General features: G+C 29.6%; 1 protein-coding gene across 1 annotated transcript; it reads right to left on the bottom strand.

The window, feature by feature from the left end:
• Nucleotides 1-3,259: 3,259 nt before the first annotated feature.
• On the bottom strand, nucleotides 3,260-3,709 carry LOC129322566 (uncharacterized). The gene has a single exon (XM_054968865.1). The coding sequence runs from the start codon at nucleotides 3,707-3,709 to the stop codon at nucleotides 3,260-3,262; it is 450 nt and encodes a 149-aa protein (XP_054824840.1).
• Nucleotides 3,710-10,967: the final 7,258 nt, after the last annotated feature.

Consider the following 10,967-nt stretch of genomic DNA (forward strand, 5'->3'; position numbering starts at 1 on the left):
TAGCTTTGAGCTCCATCATTGGCTCCTTTTCTTGCATCTCTTGTTGTTGCCCTAAGCCTTTTATTATGATAGAATTCTGACTTTTCTCTTGTTGTTAGATTTTTTTTTCCCTTTTTTCTTGGAATGTTTGGTTTGGCTCTTATTCTCTTGGGATTGTAACTGATAATTCACAACTTACTTCTTGATGGTCTTTATATAACTTCTTTGTTTCCAACTTGTCCACTTATTTATTTGATGTGATTAGTAGGTATCATATTCTCTTGAGGATATTTCATTCTTATCTCTCTATCAAAGTCTTTCTGTTTGTCAACTCACCACGTCTGTTGGTTAGGAGAGTTTCAGTGTCCCTATTTCTTTATTTGTTTTCTTTCTTTAAACATTGAGGAAAATGTTTAATTTAAGTGTGGGGGAGGGAGTACTTTCTATTACATTTGGTATTTTGCTTGTCCTTAAAATTTTTTTAAGAGTTGATTGTGTATATTTGTGCATAGTTTAAAAAAATAAAAAAAAATTGAAAATTTTAAAAATCTCATAAACATTTTGTTTGTTTTTTTTTCTTGTGAATGTGGTTGAGGTTTGATTGATTTGAGCTTGAAACAATTAAATTTGATTAAAAGCTGATCCTACCTTATTAGAATTTTAGTAAATAGGCAATTAAATAAGTTTGGATAATTGACTATAGTTTGTCCAAAGAGTTTGTTAGAATTTTAAGCTTAAATGTTCATTATTTCCTTTAAAAAGGAGTACACTTATTGTGATTCCATCTCTAGAACTTATTTTGAATCTTTGTTAAAACTTGTAATAGCCATTCACATACATAAAAATAATTAAGGCAATCATTTTCTGAGCTAGTTTGGCCAAATAACCATCCCTTTTCATATAAATCAATTGTTTCACCCATTTAAGCCTTGGTCTTGTTAAAAGAAAAAAATCATCATAAGCTCTTTTGCAAAGATTTACCTACTTTTCATCCATTTTTATTTTCATTTACTACTTTGGTAACTGCTAACTATTACATCCACAAAAGAAAATGAAAGACTTAGAATTTAGTTGCAGTTTCATAAGTGGTTCAAAAGAAAAGCAAAGAGGAAACAAAAGAAGAGGAGATGAAGAAAGAAGAGAAAAGAATATTGAAAATAAAAAAATGATGATGAATAATACAAAAAAAAAATAAGTGAAAAAAATGTTGATCTTCATTGATACCTCTTGTAAATAATTATGGTTTCTCCTTCAATTTTCTTACTTCTCATTTAATATGCTTAGCACTAATTAGATTATGTAATTTTGACCCATTGAATAATTCCATTTCATGATCCTACCTGAAATATTACAACCTTTCAAAAGTCCTTTTGATTTGTGTGTGCAATGGTATATTGTAGTGGAGATTAAGATGAGAAACAAGCATACAGTAAATAGATTACAATAGGTGAAATTGAGTAAAACACAACCCTTAGATACCTTGAGCAAGAGCATAAGCACTTAACTAGTGAGGAATAATCTATGAGAATTTATCTTTGCTTAATTAATTGCCTTGCTACTATTATTTATGTTCGGAAAGAAAGATTTCTAATTAATTGAGTTCTTGAAAGTTTGAATTGTATTTGACCTTGAAACATTCACATTTTCTTTTGCCATTTTTGTATAGTTATTTTCTTTTTCTTGAGGACAAGCAAATATTCAAGTGTAAGGGTTTGATGACTTTCAATATTTTATTGAATTTATTGTTTTAAATGTAATTGGAAGTCATTTATTTAAATTTTTTTAACAAAAATATGATTAAGTGAATGACTATGTGTGAAAATGCACATGTAAATGTGATTGAAAGATAGTTGACCACTTCTATATTTAATTATGCATTTTGTGCATGTAGGAAGGCCCAATTTATGGGCTTGAAGATGAAAATTTTATAGCTCAACTCAAAGGAATTAAATTTGAAAAGAAAATTTGAACAAGTTATGTTTGTTGCAACAAAGCACAACTTTAGTAAAATGCACAGCTTTGATCCTCAACAAACTTTTAGGGTTTGGACACCTCATGTTCAACCATTCTTCACCTCCAGCAGTGAAGAACATCCAAGGAGAGCCAAAGGAGCGTTGAAAAAGCTTGGGTTTAGTAAAAAATCAAGGGTTTCACTCAAGACTAGTCTAATTAAGCTTTTTTTCTCCTTCTTCTCTTTACTTTGCTATATATATATATATATATATTGCTAATTTTGTTGTCATGGAAGCCATATGTGGTTGATTTTCTCTTAATTTAGGGTAGCTATGAACTGATTCTCAAATTAGAGAATATTTAAACTATTTATTTAAGTTTAAATTAGTTTTGTTTACTTAATCTTGTTCTTATTTGTATATTCAATGCTTGGCCACCATTGCGTGTGAATTTAAGGTTTAGATTTTTCCTTGAAAGAGGAAAATCTGAATTAGACCATTAGATTGAGTAACTTAGGATTAGAATTATTCCTAATTTGCCAATAGGATAGGAATATACATATTAGACCTATATAATTACATTAGAGTGAGTGTGTGCCTTTTTGCCTCTTGGGTATTTGTGTTAGAAATAGCATATTAATTCAAATGAGGGGTATAATTAATCAAAAATAATTATTCCTATTAATACTCTAAATTAAAAATTTAATATTAAGTGAATTTATTTGGGTAATTACATGCTCTATGAATTGAAGGAGGGATTAGCCACTCTATATTGTCTTGATTATTTACAGTTGTTATAACTTTTATTTTTGTGTATTCGTATCATGTTAATTTCTTAATTTGTAAAATCAAATTCAAATCTTGTTTTACTTGACTTCAACAAAAATGAAAAATTTATTGCTAATTACCAATTAACTTAATTCTCTGTAGGAATAATTTTGATTTATCACGTGCTATTTTTATGACTCGTACACTTGTGAAATTCGTTACACATCTGTGTACATCAAATATTGCTCAAGAACTAATCAGGAAAAAAAATAATGATGAACTAAGATCCAAGACTCAAGAGTAAACTGGTTAAATGTCTTTTGCTAATTCGCTACACTTACAAGTCCACAATTGAAGGTTGAATTGAGAAATAAAGAAAAAAGAAAAGAAAAGAGAAATAGTAAATTTGGAAGAGACAGAAAGATCTTCCTTATACCAAGGATCTTGGCTCCATCATTGCCCTTCGAACCTAGGATCATGTCTTTGCCACTGGTACCAAGGATTATTACATTTTGTGACTGATGTCAGGTTTGTGCTAGCTCCTTTACTTTATGCTAATGTTAGAGTCGAGTCCATGCTACTTTATTTGATAGTTTTGTTGGTAGCCACCGTGGTGATAGTGGTGCCATTGCATGCTTGAACTCAGGGTCTTTGCCCAAAGCTTCCAGCAATTCAAAGGAAGCAAAAAGCTCAATGTCCAAGCTACCTTCTTTTCCTGCATCAACCCTTAGCTTCCATGACTTTGCAATGGTCAGACCGTCGTGAACCACTATTGGCCATCCCCAGCCAAAGTCAGTGGCATAAAATTTGACTCTTGAAGAGATGTTGGTGCCTATGATCTTCCCGATTTTGCCACATAGCAAACACATCATTGGAATTTGTACCCAAGCTTTAAAGTCCCTCTTAATCCTTTCTTCTATGTATGAAGTAACCATCTCTAAAGCAAACCCCCCACATCCTCCATCTCCCACCAAATCACTTACTTTCATCACCACTGTAGCAAAACGCATTGTGATTCCATAATAATTGTTTGGTACTGGTGGGTGAGAAATTCTAGATCTAGCAGATACAAGAAATTTTTAAGTGACTTCTTTTAGGTCAAGATTCTAGTTTCTGATCACTGACCTCCAAACCTGGTGTAACACTCTAAAAGTTTTCTTCCAAAACAATTAACTCAATCATGGTAGAAAAATGTCTACCATGTTAAAGAGAAGTTAACTAATCCTTTTTAAAAAAAACAATTATGTAATTTGAAACATTACCAAGGTAAAAATGATAAAACATAGCCTTATAAAATATTTCACCTTTTAAAATAACTACCATAGTAGAAAAGATTAAATTAGATAAATAAGTACTATTATGGTAAGTATAATTTAAACTTCTTAAATTGTCATTTCTAAGATTTGGGATCCCAAGCAATTAAAAAATAATATAAGTGTGAAAGGCCTAAAAGATCCCTTTAAAATTAAGAATATAATAAATCCAATAGAATAGGAAAAATAAAAATAGTTATGCATTTTAAGATCTTAAAACCACTTATCAATTTTGCCAAAAAAAACACAAAATAATTTTCAATACTGCTAATGCACATCTACTGTCATAATTGGGTTACAGCCACCCAACACATTTTATATAGAGAAAAATCAACATAAATTCATCTAACATTTGACTTTAGTTTACACAACACAATATCATTATAAAATTATCCTTTCATAAGTCATTTAGGCCAAAATATCATTTTCCCACCCTTACGCTCCCTACAATTACAAACCATAGCCAACATCCATAGATAAACCAATTAGTCGAATTCAACAAACAAGCCAAAAACACATGGCCCAATCATCATACCTTTTTTTTCCCCTTTTAAACATCCAACATTTATCAAGTACCATCAATGCCTCAATGAATATAAACATATTTCTATTACAGTCATCTCAAAACATATAACATGTAGGAACTATTTAAAGAGGCACGTCACAATCATAAATCCATATGTTCAATAAATAGAAGCCTTAACATTGGCAATAATGCATTATGAAAATCATAAATCCAAACCCAGAGAGAGGAAGTGGTTTCACACCACTAAGCCTCAGGGGCTTTACCAAATGCTACTCTTCTTCTAAAAATTGTTAACTACATAATGAGACTCAAAAGTTCTAGTATCAATGCCACCTCATGATAATATATACAAATAGTTAAATGTGTGCTTGTTAAGTTAAAAATAACAATCATATAATTTCAAAAAAAGTACTAATAATATTATAATGCATGACAAACAGTCATCCTTATTTTTCTCTATTAACCTCGAGCTGTAGCCCTCATTCAGTGCTAAATCACATGGCAAAAGGTAGACTAGTTCGAATCCTTATAAGCCACTTATTAGACCTCTAATAGGGGTGTGTCACATAACACAAAAAAATACAACAACAAGAAGCCTCCCAACACTTCCCACAAGAATCAAACAATGACATATCAACATTATATAATTATACATCACAATCTTCATAATTTGAGAAAATAAGGCAAGGCATGAACGTCTGTGTCGCTAAAAGCTGTCAAAGAGATGTTCTATGCTTCAACCCCACCATAGCTTGGAATGCATAGCTGGACAGAATATAATCGCTCCATTGTGATTCTTCCATCTGTGCAAATCTGAGGCCTTATTCTGTTTCAGGTATCTATATCTTTTTGCATTTGAAATTGCTGTTTATAATGCTATTTTAGTAGTTGGAAATGGTCATAAATTGGGACATGATTTATTAGGCTATAACATATGATAAGAATTAAAGCATGTCGCTAGAATTTTTCCAGCAGGTGGCCAAACTGTAGATCATTGTGATGACTAAGCTGTAATTTAAGGACTAAGTTTAAGGGTCGTTATTGAATATTTGTTACTTGACCTATTCAACATTTGTAACGAGTTTAGGTCAATATGAACAAAATCATTTAGCAAAGTGAAAGTTATTTACTTAGCTATGGTTAGTAAATTGTGATGATGAAAATTTGTTATATTGAAGTCAGTTGCATATCAGTTGTGTGAAAACATTGGGATTTGATGAGTAGTTTTCAATGTCTTTTAAAATTACATTAATATGTTTAGAGCGTTCTTGCATGAATATAAGAGAAGATGTCTTTATATACATATATACATGTGAATTCCTTTATTTTATATTTATGAGATTATTTATTGTAAAATCGATTTGCTTGCACTCATTTTAATATAGATAAGAGAGCCAAATGCAAGAGGTTTATTGTTGGTAGCTTAACTGCATTATGACACCATTGGGGTTAGTAGTAACGTTGGCTCTCTCGTTTCTAATCACATATTCATTTATCTTAATGGGATTTAAGTCTAATAAATTTTGCCATTATCTGTTATTGCCTAGATTTATCCGACGGGGTTCTTATATTATAACGTTGGCGTTTTGGTGGCAAAATATCATTGGAATGGGTAATGATAGTTATTATATTATAAATATTTTAATTTGAGAAATATCAATGATTTGATGCTTTTGTGCGGTAAATCTATTTTCATTTATGATGACAATAGGCACATGAAGTGAGAAGAAAATATCACCCCATAAGTGTCATGATTGTGATTAATGTAATTGCTTTGTTTAAGGTATTAATATATGCTCTGACATGACAAATATTTGAAATGGTAGAATTTGAGTTAGTGAGAAAACTAATGTGGGGCTGTACGGGGTGTGCATGTTGATATGTTTATGGTAGATTTTAAATTATAAGAAATTTTAATTTAATTGGAATGGGAGGAGATTACGTGAAGAGATTCTAATTTGATTAGAACTATTATTAATTTGGTAAGAAAATATTTTACATATGATTAAAATATTTTCAAGTGTGGGGGTGTTTAGCAAAAATTATTTTGCTTTATTTTAAAATTCTGTTGTACCATATTGTTATCCTCATTGCGTAAATGCAAAAATTGTGATTTAACACTTTGTGTGGTCTACAACAAGCATTATGATAGTAGCATGAATTTAATCATTTATCTAATGAAGATAAATGTATTTTAAAAAAAAAATAGGTGCATGACCTATTTAATTACTTTGACATAAATATTCACTGTTATGAATAATGATTTATTTACAAGTGTTATGATCCCATGAGATAACTAATTTCTTAAATTATGGAATTAAAAATAGTGGATTCCCACTGTATAAAATACGTGGATATTTATTGAATTATAAATTTGTGTAAGAAAATATACTAGTGATTATCCATTCTCAGTAGTGATGAAATCAAAATATAATAATAGAACCATAATGGAGTCCAAGCTAATTAATTTGAAATTGGATTGGAGGCTAAGTTGCTAGAGATCATCTAAGCAATTATTTTGTTGTATAAAATCGACACTTAGCGTCAATGAATTCTTATGAGATTGATTTGTCATTTAAAAAAATGATATATTTTTGTTGCTCAATTTGTGTATGAACAAAGTTGTGAAAGTTTGTTGCATTAATAAGTGTTAATTTCATAACATACGTTGCATGGAGATTAAGTCTCATAAGAGCATGAGACAAATGAGTGTTTGAGGGATACCATAAATGGTGGTATCATGTATAATAGATTTTCATTGTATTAAGATAATACAATGATGTTAATTGAATTTTATATTCAGATGAAGAAAAATCTATCAATAGCCAAATAAAATATTATTTGAGCCAGAGTTCATTACTCTAAAGTTAGCTAATAATGAGGTTGAGTAGTTAAGAAACTTCTCAATGAATATTTTACTATGAGTAAAACCGACACAAGCTATGTCGATGATTTGTGTAATTAGCAAATGGCGATAGTCATTGCAAAAAAAACAAGGGCCAAATGGTGATAGTCATTGCAAAGAGAATAATGGCATAGGTAACTATCGTTTGAGATATAATTAAGCATGCTAAAAGAGGAAGTTATCTCAATCGATTATATAAGATCAAATATAAATCAGACGGATTCGTTAACTAGCCCCTAGGGAAGAATTTTAATGTCGAGGGGAATAGAACTTAAGCCTGTTTGAAATTAACAGTGGTAGCAACCCAACCTTTGTGATTGGAGATCCTATGAAGAAGGTTCAATGGGTAAGAACAAGTCACTTGTTAGTTCTGCTAGTACTAAATTTTTGTCCCTTCCTATGGCTTGAGAAAGTGCTCAAATGCATTGATCGGAGGCTGAGCAAAAACTCTTAATGTTTTTCATAGTCCTTATAGATGGTGTATCCATTGCAGATGCACTTAATGAAAACACCTATACAAATGTAGAGTGGGACCGCTCCTATAAAATTGTAGCAAAATCTCTAGAGCATTTGTTAAAATCAGGCACGCGCATGGCCGATAACGTGCAAAACCGTTTTAACAACGGAAATTGTGGGGGTATAATCTGACTAATAAGACCTCTAGCACACAACTAAGATCTATTGGTTCAATAACAAAGTTACACCAACTTTTTTGTATGTTAAGTTTTATTGGTCTAAGTTTAGTTCAAGTCGAAAGATACCAAATTTGAAGTGATTATCTTCCGTGAAAATAACTCAGATGATAGTGGTCCTTTTGACACATGTGGGGGATTGTTACTATTGTGTCAAAAAGGAAAGTCCCATGTTGTTCAAATGAATGAAGGCCTTAGTTTATAGATACTAAGATGTGAACTTAGGCTAATAAATGGGCTTAGAGGAGAAATGGGCTCTTGCATACAATTGCCAATAAGTTAGATGTAATTTTGGACAATTTTCCAAACTTTTGGAAACTATTTTTTGGAGATACAAAATTATTTATATAAGATAGTTTTTCAAAAAAAAAATTCCTTCCTTTTGAAATATGTAGGGGATTGTTGGATATTATAAATATTTTTGAGTATTTCAGAAGGAATTATTATAAATTAATAATATTAATTATTATTTAAGTCTATTCATTATTTTATAACATGTAATTTAAACATCATTATTATTTGAAACTGTTTTTTAATTGTGATTAAGGTGATTTTATTGCCTAGCATTATGAGATCTGCCTATAAAAGGCAATGCTTGCCACAGGTTTAGAGCGAGCCTTGATACTCTCAGCCTTTCTCTCTTCTTCTATCGGATTAGTTCATTGTGTAGTTACCTGAGTATATTTTGTAAATTTCGATTGTTCTGTGTCCCTACTTTTAGTAGGAAGAGTCTGTTTAATCTTGGGGAGCTGCCACGCGATCAATCCGGTGTAGCGGAATAGCTCTTAAGGATAGTGTCCTTAGGCACGACTCAGATTAGATTTCACCAGCAAGAATGACAAGTAAGAATGTTGTAATGTCAAATTAAGAATTTTATTACTACAACATGATAAAAGTATTACTGAAATTTGCAAAACGTTAGCTTTGAAAAATTCCAATTTGATGTTAATATTTTTACAAAGTTTTTATTTATCATTCTTATCATTCTCCCAAAATGTTTTATTGGATCAAAGTATGTCGGAGAAAAAGTAATCTCATTAAAGCTGATTTGTTTGCTGAAATGCTGTAAAGTTTGTGTTAAAGACAAGAAAAGACATTGCAAAAGTCATTAAATAATGATTTTGAATTTGTTGGAATGTGATATATATAAAATTTTTCTCTTGTACACTGTACGGTTTAGTTGTTTATAATTTATAACAACGAGTTGAATCAGCATGATTTCAGTTTTTATTATAAAAAAACAATTAGTTCAATCACATTGCCGTGAAGTATAATTCTTTCTTTGTTTGTAAAGAGTTGATGTTAATCATTGATTAATAACAAGGGAAAATAATAAACAGGTGTTATAATTCTCCTCAATTTTAAATTGAATATTTATAGTTTATTTTCTTTTAGTCAAGCATTTAATTATAGTTTGAATCATTTGATTTACCGATAAAGTATATTTTTATTCTTTTAATTTCATATAAGTTTTAATTTCATATAAGTTTTACTTTAATCCTTTAATTTTATAAAATATATTTTCAATCATTTAACCTTAATACTTATAGTTTCAATACAAAAATTTTTTTACTGAAATTTTAAATATTGACAAAATATTTTTAAATATGGACATATTGAGTTTAATATTTTAAAAAAAATAATAACGATTAGCACAAAAAATAATTATTTAAATTTTTTATTTAAAAATGAAATTTAGAATTTTTATACTTTTACTAAATTGTTATGTAACTTCAAAATTAATTACATACTTTTTATAACTAAAATTTTAAATAATTAGGTTGTCTTCTAAATAATTTTAGGGTTAAGGGTTATTTTTGCCATTTGATTTTACCTGAAGGGTTAATGGACACCCTGAACTCAAATAAGGGTTAATTTTATCTCTCAATTTTAAAAATTCTCTCCCACATTATCCTAACATTTTTTTCACAGTCTTTTCATCATTAATGGGCCACATATTACATTTTTGTAATATCTTTTATTATAAAATATTTGAGTTCATGGTGCCCATTGATCCTTCAAGTAAAAGTTGAGAAGTAAAAATAACTTTTAATCCAATATTTTATAATAAGAAAATATTAAAAAAATACAATATGAGGCTCACTGATAGTGAAAACATGGCGAGTTAATACCAGGGGTAACAAGGGAGAGAATTTCTTGCTTTGAGGGACATAACATATCCTTATTTGAGTTCAAGGTGCCCCTTCAAGTAAATTTGAGGAATAAAATGACCTTTAATCCTAATTTATATGCATATAAAATTTTCATAAAAAAATTAATAAAAATGTAAACATTGTATTAAATCATATTTTCCATAAACTTCAAGAGTATTTTTGTTTTGGAAAAGTTAATCATTCATTAAGAATTTTAACTTTCAAGGATTAATATATCTATTGAAAAAAATTTTTATAAGGGCTTGATTAAAATAAAATAAACTATAAGATCTAATTTAAAATTGAAAAACACTCTAAGGATTCCTGATAAATTTTTTCCACGATATTATCTTATTAAACTAATAAAATATGTATTTTATATCCAGTTAATTATTATACTAATAATATTTTGTGCAGTCCAGGTTATAAGCTAAGACAACATTAATTAAGGATAGAAAACCAAAAGGCACGGACGTATACTAACGCAACCTTTTCCAAAACAGAAGACGGCCAATGATGTCGCGTAGTAGTGCAGAATTAAACAATTTCTTAGGATTTGCAATATAACCAAAGAGTCAATGATTAAATCACTAGAACTAGGTAATTCAATACACAAAATAGACAAGGTATCAATTATATGTAGACAATTAGTTTGCAAGTAACAAGTTTGCAAGTAACA

This window comes from Prosopis cineraria, unplaced genomic scaffold (genome assembly GCF_029017545.1).
Source record: "Prosopis cineraria cultivar Desert tree isolate PC_DT_omini unplaced genomic scaffold, ASM2901754v1 PC10, whole genome shotgun sequence".
Lineage (NCBI taxonomy): Eukaryota > Viridiplantae > Streptophyta > Magnoliopsida > Fabales > Fabaceae > Prosopis > Prosopis cineraria.

Excerpts from the sequence above, each read along its gene's own strand:
- LOC129322566 (XM_054968865.1), bottom strand. The coding sequence starts at position 3,709 with ATGCGTTTTGCTACAGTGGTGATGAAAGTAAGTGATTTGGTGGGAGAT.